A 13573-nucleotide genomic window follows, 5' to 3' on the forward strand; every position below is an offset into this window, starting at 1 on the left:
GACGAGGGACATATGATTTTTACGTGGCCGGTGACACCAAATGTCTTCCAGATGCTGGATGACCCATTTTTAAAAAAGTCGAATTCGTCATTAGAAAATGAAGAAGTATATGGGTGTCCTTTTCATTTTCATGGAGTAAAAGTCGCCTTTGCTCACGCTGATTTTTAGGGCCATTAGTGGGTTGAAACTTGGAGACCCTTCAAAGACATGTGGGAGACCCCGAAATAGGCTAAGACGAGGGGGTGTTGAGATGGGAAACGGAATTTCGAGGCAAATAAGCACGGCAGCTGGAGTGCTCTCCACGTGTGATTATTAATGAACGGTTCCTGACGGGCTGTGTGTTGAAAACATTAACAGAGCAGATTCACACGTCCCGGGAGATGAGGAACCTTATCATTTTATTTATTTTATTTTGTTCTCTTCTATTTTTTTTTTTTTCTTGGCTGTGTTGGGTCTTTGTTGCTGCACACGGGCTTTCTCTAGTTGCGGCGAGCAGGGGTTACTCTTTGTTGCGGTGCACGGGCTTCACATTGCAGTGGCTTCTCTTGCTGTGGAGCACGGGCTCTAGGCGCATGAGTGTCAGTAGCTGCAGCACACGGGCTCAGTAGTTGTGGCGCACGGGCTTAGTTGCTCCACGGCATGTGCGATCTTCCTGGACCAGGTCTCAAACCCGTGTCCCCTGCATTGGCAGGAGGATTCTCAACCACTGCGCCACCGGGGAAATACCTCTATTTTTATTTGTTTTATCTTATTCTCTTCTATTCTACTTTATTCCTTCTTTATTCTATTTATTTAACCTTATTTATTCTTGTTTTATTCTTAGTCGCACTTATTTTATTCTATTTATTCTATTCTATTCTACTGTTCTTATTTATTTTGTTTTAGTTTAGTTTAGTTTAGTTTTTCACAATTTATGGGATTTCTTTGTATTCCAATTTAAGCAATTCAACTGTAATCCAAGTATTTTAAGACAAAGGGTAAAGATATTCCCTGCCTTGATATTTGATGAGATTGTGAATTGTTGATCTTATTTTATTTTATTTTTTTTGGTACACAGGCCTCTCACTGTTGTGGCCTCCCCCGTTGCACAGCACAGGCTCCGGACGCGCAGGCCCAGCGGCCATGGCTCACGGGCCCAGCCACTCCGCGGCATGTGGGATGTTCCCGCACCGGGACACGAACCCATGTCCCCTGCATCGGCAGGTGGACTCTCAACCACTGTGCACCAGGGAAGCCCTGTAGTAGTTTTTAAATATGAAATTTCACCTTCAGAGATACTCAAATATTTATCGATCATTTTTAGGGTGTAATGGTTTTTAAATATGAAATTTCACTTTCAGAGATAGTTACTCAAATACTTGCAGATGAAGTTTTATGATGTCTGGGATTTGTCTGTAAATAATCCAGCGTGAGATGAGCAATAGATGAAACAAGACTGGCTGAGTTTACAAGCGTACACTATTCTTTTTACCTTTGAAGAAAGGAACCTCCTATTTTAAACGAGACACTGAAAACAGATTATACGGCGCACTCACAGGGGTGACAGGGAAGGAATTTGCTGAGTGGAGTTTGGCTCAGTGACGCCTTGACACATCCTAGCGAATGTAGGGCCATTAAGAAGTGGATCGTGAAGCCCATTGCTCATGGCGGGCTGAACAGAATGGTGACAACTTTCCCACATCTGGGCCACTACCCTCCCCGTGAACTCCAGCGCAGAAGCAACCTCAGAATACATTTCCCAGTTTCCCTTGCAGTTGGAGGAGGGGACCTGAATCCTGGGGTCTGTGACCAGATGCATCTGTTCCCAGGATTTTCATGGGGGGCTCAAGACACAGCTGGAAGTCAGTCTCTCCAGAGGCAGAGATGGGACAGCAAGGCTGAGTTCCCGGGGCTGTGGTGCCCAGAGAAGTATCCTCACAGGCCAGTTTTGGGGGTTGGTTTGGGGGCATTTTCCTGTCTGCAGGGTCCCAAGGCTGCTTCTCCAGCTGAAGTCGTTTTCTGATAGTGCATAACCAACTAGTGCAAATTTAGCATCTTAAATCAACACACGTTTGTTATCTCATCGTTTCTGTTGGCCCAGGAGTCCAAGCCTGGCTTAGCTGGGTTCCTGCTTCAGGGTCTGAGCAGGCAGCCATCCTGGGATAAGCTGGGCTGTATTCTCAGCAGATGCTCAGCTGGGGTCAGGTCCACTTCCTGTGGTGTTTGAGGCTGTTGGTGGAATTCATCTCCCAGCAGCTGCAGGCAGGGCTGATGCTTCAGTATCTTGCTGGAAGCAGCTCTCAGGTCACCGATCCTTCTGTATCATGTGAGCTCCTCTATCTTGGTCATTTACCTCATGGCAGCTTGGTTTGCCAAAGCCAGTGACTAGAGGAGAGAGAGAGAGAGAGAGAGAGAGAGAATGAGAATAGAGCTTTTCTTGCTAAGAAAGCTACATCGTGTGTAATCATGGCAGGGACATCTCATCCTTTTTGCCATATTCTCTGGGTTAGAAGCACATCTCAGAGCTCACACACACCGAAGGCAAGGGGATTATACAATATTATAAACATATAAACATTTCATATCTGGGCACCCACCGGCTCTTTTAGCAATTCTGCAAATATCCAAATTCCTTTTTTTTTTTTTGCAACATCATTCAGAAGTCTATTCTTTGCTTGCACCTAAAAAACTGAATAGAGGACAGATCAACAGTGCAGCAGAATGACCCCAAACAACACTTGTGTCCCTTAATTATTTTTGCCTCTGACTGTCATATGTCTCTCCACCCTCCCTCACACACACACACAAAAATGATGATGTGAAGAAAGGCATGTGAGTGCAGAGAGGATATCGTTAAGCGCATGGACTCATCATTGTTTTATGGGAAAGACTGTCAGCACGGGTCTGATCTTTGTATGTATTTCCAGGGGCTGCCAAAACAAATTACCTCAAACTAGGTGCCTGAAAAACAACAGGAATTTATTTGCTCACTGTTCTGGAGACCAGAAATCTGGAATCAACAGGTCAGTGAGGCTAATTCCTTCTGGAGGTGCTGGGGGAGAATCTGTTCCATGCTGCAACCTCCACTTCATTCAGGTGGCCTCAGAGGCCACCTGTGTCTTCAAAGAGGTCTTCTTGGACCACCTCCTGCCTATCATGCTCCATCCTCATCACCCTCTCTGCCCATCACCCTCTGTATTTGTCAGGGTTCTCCAGAGAGACAGAAAAAATAGGATATGTGGACATACGTATAAGAGAAGATTTATTATAGAAATCAGTGGTGGTCCAGTGGTAAAGAATCCACCTTCCAATGCAGGGGACGCAGGTTCTATGCCTGGTTGAGGAACTAAGATCCCACAGGCCACAGGGCAACTAATCCCGCACACCACAACTACTGAGCTCGAGCACCTCAACTAGAGAGCCCGCATGCTGCAAACTACAGAGCCCACATGCTCTGGAACCCGTGCACCACAACTGCAGAGCCCACACGCTTTGGAGCCCACGTGCCACAACTAGAGAAGAGAAAACCCGCATGTCACAACTAGAGAGAAGCCCATGTGCCCCAATGAAGAGACTTTGTATCACAAAGAAAGATCCCGCATGCCTCAATGAAGATCCCGCGTGCCACAACTAAGACCCGAAGGAGCTAAATAATAAATAAATAAATAAATAAATAAATAAAATCATTTAAAAAAAAGAAAGAAAGAAATTGGCTCATGGCTATGGAGGCTGAGAAGTCCCACGGTCTGCTGTCTGCAAGCTGGACACCCAGGAGAGCTGGTGGTGTCAGTCCAAGTCCAAAGGCCTGAGAACGCTGAGAAGATGGATGTCTTTGCTTAAGCAGAGAGGGAGCAAATTCCTCCTTCCACCATCTTGTTTTCCCATTCTAGCCCTCAGTGGGTTGGATGAGTCCCGTCCACATGGGGTGTGACCTCATTCTTTTGGTTTCCAGCTTTCTGGAAGAGCCTTAGCCAACAACTTTACACTCCTGACATGGCCTCAGATGTAAAATTAAAGCCACATGGACTTGCTTGCTGCCATCTGCTTTTCTGTGTGTACCACCAAAAATGAAGTATTTCTTATTCATGATCATTTCCAGTCAGTGGCATTTAAACAGGAAAAAATTACGGTTTTGACTGTGAAACATTTCCTGTGACTTTTGGCTACACTAGTGTTCTATTTGTGCTTTTTTTTTTCTTTTTTTTTCTTTTCCTTGATACACTCTCTTTATATTAAGAAGCACCAATATTTCAGATATAATTAAAGACTATTTCAAACACTCCTATATACATTTTTTTAGTCTCAATTTTCTAACATCGGTTCGATGACAGATAGATGAGGGAAGAAATGATTCCTACCAATGAGAAATGCTGACGATAAGAAATAAAGTTCTAGCGGGCAGGTAGCTGTGTAGGTGGGGGCTTGGAGGAGGGAAATGCTTGTGGGCTTGGCCCTGGTGACTGCCAAAGGCCAACGGGTCAGGTGCTGCCCAGGCTTGAAGATTAAAGCCTTAAGCTTGAAAGGGCACTAGAGCTGACCTGATTCAGGGTAGCGGGCTGGCTGAATATACACCAGGTTGCAGATCTGTCAAGTTTGGCTGACTCCCCAAGAATAATTTAAACAACAGGAGAAAGTCTGGTGAACATGATTCGGTGTGGCCAGGTGCTAATAACATTTATCCATCCATCCCTCCATCCATCTGACCTTCCTTCCCTCCATCCTCCCATCCTTCCATCCATCCACTCATTGATCCATCCGTCCATCCACCTACTCCCCATTCACCCATCCATCCGTCCATCCACCTACTCCCCACTCACCCATCCATCCGTCCATCCACCTACTCCCCACCCACCCATCCATCCGTCCATCCACCTACTACCCACCCACCCATCCATCCGTCCATCCACCTACTACCCACCCACCCATCCATCCGTCCATCCACCTACTACCCACCCACCCATCCATCCATCCATCCACCTACTCCCCACTCACCCATCCATCCATCCATCCACCGACTCCCCACTCACCCATCCATCCATCCATCCACCTACTCCCCACTCACCCATCCATCCATCCGTCCATCCACCGACTCCCCACTCACCCATCCATCCATCCACCGACTCCCCACTCACCCATCCATCCATCCACCTACTCCCCACTCACCCATCCATTCGTCCATCCACCTACTCCCCACTCACCCATCCATCCATCCACCGACTCCCCACTCACCCATCCATCCATCCACCTACTCCCCACTCACCCATCCATCCATCCATCCATCCATCCACCGACTCCCCACTCACCCATCCATCCATCCACCGACTCCCCACTCACCCATCCATCCATCCACCTACTCCCCACTCACCCATCCATTCGTCCATCCACCTACTCCCCACTCACCCATCCATCCATCCACCGACTCCCCACTCACCCATCCATCCATCCACCTACTCCCCACTCACCCATCCATCCGTCCATCCACCTACTCCCCACTCACCCATCCATCCATCCATCCATCCACCTACTCCCCACTCACCCATCCATCCATCCTTCCATCCATCCACCTACTACCCACTCACCCATCCATCCATCCAACCATCTATCCATATATCCTTCCCTCCTTGCTATCTTCCTTTCTTCCTGTCATCCATTTTGTGTACATGTGAGACTTCAAGTTGACCATCCCCTATCCTTTAGCCCTTCTTCCACAGTATGGAGCTTTGATTTTATTGCGGGTGGTGATGTAGTGGACATTGTTGATGCTCCCCAAGCCTGGACACCTGACTGCCAACAGCTATGAGTGTTGGCTATTAACTGCCCCTTCTTCACAGAACGGTCCTGGCCTGAAGATGAGCCACCTTACCCTAAAGGTTATGCCCGTATACTCCCTTCCTAGGGTTGAAGGCAGTGCCTGGCCAACGACTGACGACTGGGGTGGACAGAAGCCCCTCTGGCCTCTAGGAGATACATTCCACGCTCCAGAGTGCCCGGCAGGGTCAGGGTAAGCCCTATCCCCAGCTGACACTACCTCCTTGCTCAGCTCTTGGCCCTGTCCTGGCCAGCCTCCCTAACTTTCTCCTCCCGCGAGCTCTCCCTCCATAACCCACTGGCACAAGAAGGCCCATCTCAGGTTCTGCTTCTGGGAATGCAACTCGAGCCTCCTCTTTCTCAGTGGCAGTACTTGATATTTTCTGCCAACTCCAGGAGGGCACTCTGCTCATATATTTTCTGGACTTCAGGCTTCCCATGGTCCTTCTGTCTGTTCTCACTGCTTCCACGTCCACGGGTGAGAGGGGAGGTCAGACTCCATCCTATTAAATTACCATCATATTTCCAGGACCTCCTTCCTGAACTAGGTCACACTCTAGGGCGTTCTCCAAATTTCCACTCTTACAATTTTAAAATACATTTACCTCCTATTCAAAAATAATGCAGTGCAGAAAATTTAGAAAACACAGACACCAAAACATCCCTCATAATCTAAGAACTAATCCCTACTAAAGGTTTAGCGTGTGTCCTGCTATTCACTTTCACTTGTTTATAGAGAGTTTCTATAGAACTTGCATTGGCTTAGGCTGTGCCTTTAAGATTTACGAGTATCTGCAAATCATTAAACGTTCTTCTACGATGATTTCAAATGGCTGCGGAGTTTCCCAGTACACACTGATTTCCTGTAGTGCCTATCGTTGTTTTCTGTTGTGTTTGTTTTTACTATTTTGCTGTTGTAAAGAATATTCTTGATGGATGGAGGTGGTTATGGACTGAATGTGTGCGTGTTCCCGAAAATTCACATGCAGAAGCCCTGATTCCTGAGGTGATGGTGTTAGGATTTTAGGAGGTGATTACGGTTAGAGGAGGTCATGAGGATGGGGCCCCTGTGATGGGATTAGTGTCCTTATAAGAAGAGGAAGAGACACCAGAGCTGTCTCTCCATCATGTGAGGACACAGCAAGAAGGTGGCATCTGTAAGCCAGGAAGAGAGCCTGCCCAGGAACTAATCTGCCCATGCCATGAGCTCAGACTCCCAGCCTCCAGGACTGTGAGAAATAATGTCTGTTGTTTAAGCCGCGTGTGAGCGTGTGTTTTAGAGGAAATATATACCTATGCATGAATATCTGGCTTGGAGAGCAGGTTAGGAAGGGACCAAAGTCAGATTCATTAACAGTTAAAAACTGAAGAGATCGACGAGGTCCCAGCTTAAGACGGGGAGTCACCAAGGGTAACGCTGGAACACAGAATTGCCCTTTGCCTCCATCAAAAATGGTCCAACCTTGGTCACGTCCTGTGGTTCAACCAGCATAAGGCACGTGTTACTGAACCAGGTTTGTGCGCCTGACACCGAGCAAGCCAAACGCTGTGATGCTGAGGTCTGCAGCAGAGAGAAAGGGCTAATTCACGAGGCAGCCAGGTGGGAAGACAGGAGAAGAAATCGCACCTTGGCCTCCCTGAAGGTGAAGGGCTCAGGGTATTTATGGGGCAGAGCTGAGGTGTGGGGAGTGTGTGGAAAGGTGACTGAAGATAAGAAAAAAACGTGTGATCACAATGGTCAGAATGGACAACAGTAAAAAGTCTACAAATAATAAATTCTGGAGAGGGTGTGGAGAAGAGGGGACCCTCCTACACTGTTGGTGGGAATGTAAATTGATACAGCCACTATGGAGAACAGGATGGAGGGTCCTCAGAAAACTAAAAACAGAGCTACCCTATGATCCAGCAATCCCATTGCTGGGTGTATATCCAACTAAAACTCTTAATTCAAAAAGATACATGCACCCCAGTGTTCATAGCAGCACTATTTACAATAGCCAAGACATGGAAGCAACGTAAATGTCCATCAACAGATGGATGGATAAAGAAGATGTGGTATATATATACAATGGAATATTACTCAGCCATGAAAAAGAATGCAATAACGCCATTTACAGCAACACAGATGGACCTAGAGATTATCATACCAAGAGAAGTAAGTCAGAGAAAGACATGTACCATATGATGTCACTTATACGTGGAATCTAAAATTTTGTGTTCTAAAACACAAAAGAACTTATCTACAAAACAGAAACAGACTCACAGGCATAGAGAACAGACTTGTGGTTGCCAAGGGGGAGGGGGGTGGGGGAGGGATGGATTGGGAGTTTGGGGTCAGCAGATGCAAACTAACATATATAGCATGGATAAACAACAAGGTCCTACTGCAGAGCACAGGGAACTGTATTCACTGTCCTGTGATAAACCATCATGGAAAAGAATATAAAAAAAAGAATGTGTGTGTGTGTATCTATTTATGTATAACTGAGTCACTTTGCTGTACAGCAGAGACTAGCACAACACTGTAAATCAACTATACTTCAATTAAAAAAAATTTTTTTAAAAAAAGTGTGTTGATCGTCACTCTGAGAAGGTGCAACTAAGGTCCAGGCTTCTTCATGGGACCATTGTTCAGAAAATGTTGGCATTAGCTTGTTCTGAAGGTTGAGTTTTTGGCCCTGGGATGTGAAAATGTCATCAAGTGGACTCTCAGAAATGCCCAGTTGGAGGGTCTGTGGTGTTGACCAGTCTTACCTGGCTTGAGCTCAAACTGGACACAGCTGAACCCAAGTTCCTGAAAAATAACTCTGGCAAACATCTAACAGTTTTTTTTTGTTTTTCTTTTTTTGTTTGTTTGTTTTTTTTTTTTGGCAAACATCTAACAGTTTAGGCTCTGTGATGCTTGGGGAGCGTGTGAGGCTTTTTGTTTTCTGGGTTTTTTTTTTTTTGGTAGCAACAATTGAAGTGATCAGTGAAGGCAGGTTCCAAGTTCATCATGTATTAAGCACGCTACAGTTTAACGCATCTCACTGATGACTCCCCTGGGTTCCCCACTCGGAGCAAGAAGCCTGCTCCCAAAATGCGTTCTATCCAGCTCCCAGTCCAGCTTATGGACTTCACATGGGCTCTGTGGTGTTTGGATACAAGGGAGGAAGCTTTTTCAAGTAATTTAATTTTCATTCTGGAAGTTAGAGCTTTCTGAAGCCAAAGCATCTGCATGATGTTATGGAAATTTTTATTTTGAACTAAGGAAGGCAGCACTTAAAAAAAAAAAAGAAGAGAAGTAGCCAAAAGTCATCTTAATAAATTACAGAAGCCTTCAGAATGCCTCCCTGTAGGGACATAAATCTAAAACCTCCAACCCTGGCATTCAGAGAGCAATGGTGCCTGAGGTTATGGCTGATGATGGGGACTCAGCCCCTCAGTGACCAAATGCACACAGCCTCCAGAAGCTTCTAAAAAGAGAAAAGTGTCAGCCGTGGTTCAGCTCAATTGTCGGAGGCTGGAGATTTGCCAGGTAGGACCTTTCTTTTGAAGGTAATTGGGGTGAGCTGAAAAGTTCCCAGGGAAGGGTCTTTGGAATTTGACCTGGGCAGGAAGCACATGGTTTCTTTATCTATGCTTCTTTCAGAGGCTGGCTTACCTCAAGGTGCCAAAATAGCTGCAGCAGCTCCAACATCCCCTTCCTCCCTCAGAAGTGCCCTGGACGTCCTCTTGTTTACAACTGACCAGGGTCCATATGTCCTCTATTGGCCCCAAGACTGTGGTCTGGGAAAGGGAAAGTGGTAATTGGCAGAGTCAAGGCTGAAAAGCGAGGGGTAGAAAAACATATAGAGAGAAATTTCCCTGGAGGTATGGGGCTCTCTGGCTGAGTGGTCAACCCAGGTTAGCTACAAGAAGGGACACTTCAAAGACGGTTTTTTTGGTTTTTGTTTTCGCCCGAAAATGATTACATTACCTTCCTGCCCGTAGTCTACAATCATGTGTTGGGGTTTCAGTTGGCCGAGAAAAAGAACCACCTTCTCCCTGGGTACAGGTGTGTTTGTTCAGATTGCTGGTCTTGTAAGATAAGCAGTCTGGGGGCCCTGGGGTGTGGGTCCAGGCACCTCTGGCCAGATGTGTGTCTGACCCAGTGGGTACACGTGTCCGTTGTGTATGGCGGCAGATGGCGGCGGAAGGACAGGTGTCAGGAGGGCAGGGAGGAGGGGCCCTGAGTCATCCCGGGAGCCGGAGGGGTGTGACGGGTAAGACCTGGCCCTGGATGGGTAGGGTCGGGAGGGTTGAATCCCGGAATGTGACTCAGGGCTATTTCTGTCTGACACCTTCGTTCCAGTGTCCTGAAGGAACACGGATAGAATTTTAAGCTAATACCTTAATTAAAAAAATATTGTAAGCCCGGGACAGGGAAGGGCACCCACATTGCAGCTGTGGCTTGTGACTGTCGCCAGAGATGCCTCTCCCCCCACCAACCTGGGCGCCAGCTGCTTCGGATGGGGGAGGGGAGACATGTCCCACCCCTCCCCACCTCCGGCTCGGCGGGGAGACGCTTCCGGAGCCCGGAGGCTCCTGCAAAGGAGGTCCTTGGTCAGGCTGGGAAGTAAGGGCGGCCCTGCGCCCGGAAACCCCTACCCGTGCTCTGCGCTCTGCTACTCCAGACTGGACTTTGGGGACCGCGGGCTGTTGCACCCGAGGCAGGGGGTCCACTCTTAGCAGACCCCGGAGCGGGGGCTTCACTCCGTTGTCTAGAGAGGCCGCCCGGGGGGGTCCCCGTTAAAGAGGGGTGGGAGGGTGGAGACGCGGCCCTCCACTTTGGGAGCAGGAGAGACTGGCCTCGCCCCGCCTCCCGAGCGCGTGCCCTGCCCCTGCGGCTCCCTGTGGCCCAGGGGTGGGGCGGCCGCCAGCGGGGAGGGCTGAGGCCGGGGCGGGGCGACCGCGCTGCACCCTGACCCGGCCCCGCCCCGGGGGTGTCCCTCCCGCCGCCACCGTCCGCGCGCCACTCCCGGGACAGACACTGTGCGTCGCGGGGCGCACCATGGCGCGCCGGGCGGCCCTCGCGCTGCTGCTGTTCGGCCTGCTTGGCACCCAGGTGCCCACCCGGGGTGAGTGAGAGGCGGCCGGTGGGGCTCACGGGGGCGCGGGCCTGGCTTGGGGACCCGCGTCGGGGCCCCAGGGAAGGGCCATGGGAGGGGGTCGAACCTTGGGGGACGGACGCTCCGTGTGGGGTGGACATACTTCGGGGGGCATAGTGCGTAGGACACGTAGTTTGGGGGTCGCACTGGGGAAGCATGCACCTCGGGGGCGCGCTGTGCGGGGCCTACACACGTTGGGGGACGCATGGCGAGGGACGTATTTTGGGGGCGCACTGTGTGTGTGGGGGGGTGGCGCGTGGAGGGCGACGCGCCGGGGAGCCCTGAGCCGTCCTTCCCGCCTAGAGGGACCCGCTGTGCCAACGGGTGGCCAACGGCCCAAGGAGGCGGCCTTACCCTTTCCTCCCCGCTTTCTTCCCGGGCGCCTTTGCACTCACTCCGCAGGCGGAATGGCAGCGTTTGTTTTCACATTCACAGACTCTTAAAAGTTGGAAGGCCCCTGGGTGGGGCGGTGGCCCCCGAGTCCCCTCCCCCTCCTCCTCCCCCCGGGGTTCCCTTCAGTTCCCGGGCGCGGGTGTGCGCCTCTGCGGCCGCCCCGCGCCCCGGCCAGAGCGCTGGCAGGGCCCGGGGACCGCGTCTTTGTTCAGGCGCTCGGTGGCCGCCTCCGGGCGCCACGCCCTGCGGCCCGGGACTAAATTTGGACTCGGCCGGGGAGCCTGAAACCCGGGAAAGGGGGAGGAAGCCAGGAAAAACTCGGGGCTCTAGAAACGCTCAGCAGCTCTTGCGGTGTCCGGGCCGCGGGGACTTTTGGCGAGCGCGCGGTCGGGTGCAGAACGACGCCGCCAAGGGACACGTATTCTCAGCCGATCGTCCGTGTGTCCGAGTAGATAATTCGGAAAACCGCACCCAAAAAAGTGTCAGGAGAAGGACAGGACGCCCGGGACGCCCACACTCCCCAGCCAACCTGGCCTGTTTCTGGTTCTTGCCTGCGTTTTTCTGTCTTTCTCCTTTTAAAATGGAAGTTGAGATCCAGTTTTCCTGTCTCTCTCTTCTTTGAAAAGGAAAGTTGGGATCGTGCTGGGCGTGGCATAAAAAACGGGTTTCTCCGACTAACGGTTGTTTTCTGTCCTTACGTGGTTATTTTTAAGTGCACAGCCACTAGGGCAGTGTCTTTTCAGGAGTGGTCTGGTCGGTGGAGGACACGTTTTAGGAGCCAGACACAGGACAGAGAAGGCCCGGTGTTTACCTGGAAATTTCCAGCTCAGCGCTAGAGGTTGAATGTTGAGCCCTGGTCCCCCGCCTGATTTTTATTTTAGGGAGGATTTGCTAATCGATGTCTTCATTTTTAAAATGTGTGCCACGTATTCTAGAAGTTGTGTGTTCGTTGCAGGCTTTAGAACCAATTCAGCCTGATCCACGGGAAACTCTTGGAATAGTTTACAGCTTGGTGGGGGAGGGCCTGGGATGGGTTTCCTGTTTCTCTGTTTCCTGCCCTAAATCCCACCTAGCTGCCTCACCACAGAGTTCTTCATTAGTGGTTTTGTTTTGTTTTTTTTCCTGCCGTGTGGTTGAGTCCCATCTGCTCACGAGAATTTTTCGTGCACCCCCCTGGCTACACCTTCATTCATGTTTCGTGAGTTAATTGTCCTCTGAGCCCTTAACTGTGTGCCTCGCCCCAGAGAGATGGATCACAAGGGGTTCTGGTCGCCCAGGAAGGTACCATCTGCTGGGGGGAGGGAAACATCTCACCAGGCAGATAGGACACAGGGCCGAAGAATGGTGACAGTCCCACAGTTCAAGGACTCCGGGGTGGGGAACACAGCCTTGGCCAGTGCGAGGGTGTGGCTGAGTTGGAAGCTGTCTCTGGTGACAGTTGTTTTTCGTGTGTTTGTTTTTTAACAGCTTTCACGTACAGGTTGTATTCTACCCTGTATATAAAATGTGTAATTTTTAGAAGAAACCCAGAGCACCGTTAGCCTAGAATTGCCTGATTTCTATGCAGGTTGCTCCCAGCTACTCGGGGTTGGTTGATGCTTTCAGCCAGCAGATGTTGGGGCTTGAATGGCAGGGGGATGGGAGGGGGGCACAGAGCAGCACGGGGGTGGAGAGCCAGCCTCGCCCCGAAAGAACAGAGGGAGAACAGAGCCTTGATACGTGCTGATCTCTTGGAGGGCGCCTCCCCCGCCCCTGCCTGATCCTTCTGGGGTCCGAGGCAGGGAACGGACTGTTCCTAAGATACAAATGGGGTTTTATCAGGAAAGTTTGCTTTCGAGTTGCTGAAGTTCAGAACACACTTCCCTCTAGAAATCGGGGTTTGGCTTCGTTTCCATTCTGGCTACAGGCGTCCATTGAGTCGGGGGTAGATCTTCATCGGGGTGCAGGTAGCACTGGCCTGGTTTCTGAGGCCTTGGGACCCAGGGCTCTTGTGTTCCCAGGTTTTTCTGGAAATCCCCGTGGGACAGCGTGGGGTGGAGAGACGCAGGGGCCCTAGAAGGCAAGAGGCAGCTTCAACTTTCAATGGAGCCCTGCTTCCTCCCGCCACCAGGGACACTTGGCCATGTCTGGAAACGTTTGTGATTGTCTCAACTGTAGGGGGCGTGCTCCCGGCATGTGGCGGGTGGAGACCAGGGCTGCTGGTCCACAGCCCGCAGTGCCCAGGACGCCCCGTATTAGAGTCACCCAGCCCCAATGTCAGTCGT

General features: G+C 50.3%; 1 protein-coding gene and 1 long non-coding RNA gene across 4 annotated transcripts in view; one reads left to right on the top strand and one right to left on the bottom strand.

The window, feature by feature from the left end:
• Positions 1–1439: 1439 nt before the first annotated feature.
• Positions 1440–11385, bottom strand: LOC137217848 (uncharacterized). Of its 3 annotated transcripts, none has more exons than XR_010940295.1 (3): positions 11271–11385; positions 9431–9555; positions 1440–2364 (listed from the first exon to the last, which is right to left on the bottom strand). It is a non-coding gene; the product is annotated as an uncharacterized lncRNA (long non-coding RNA). The 3 variants fall into 3 exon arrangements; XR_010940293.1 differs by lacking the exon at positions 11271–11385 and adding an exon at positions 10417–10619; XR_010940294.1 differs by lacking the exon at positions 11271–11385 and adding an exon at positions 9746–10097.
• Positions 10738–13573, top strand: part of LOC137217847 (CD99 antigen-like) — a 31779-nt gene continuing 28943 nt past the window's right edge. Inside the window, exon 1 of the mRNA XM_067724830.1 lies at positions 10738–10886. Within this exon, the coding sequence (XP_067580931.1) occupies positions 10820–10886 (67 nt within the window). The 5' untranslated portion in view covers positions 10738–10819. The remainder of the gene's footprint in view (positions 10887–13573) is intronic.

Source organism: Pseudorca crassidens, chromosome Y (assembly GCF_039906515.1).
Source record: "Pseudorca crassidens isolate mPseCra1 chromosome Y, mPseCra1.hap1, whole genome shotgun sequence".
NCBI lineage: Eukaryota > Metazoa > Chordata > Mammalia > Artiodactyla > Delphinidae > Pseudorca > Pseudorca crassidens.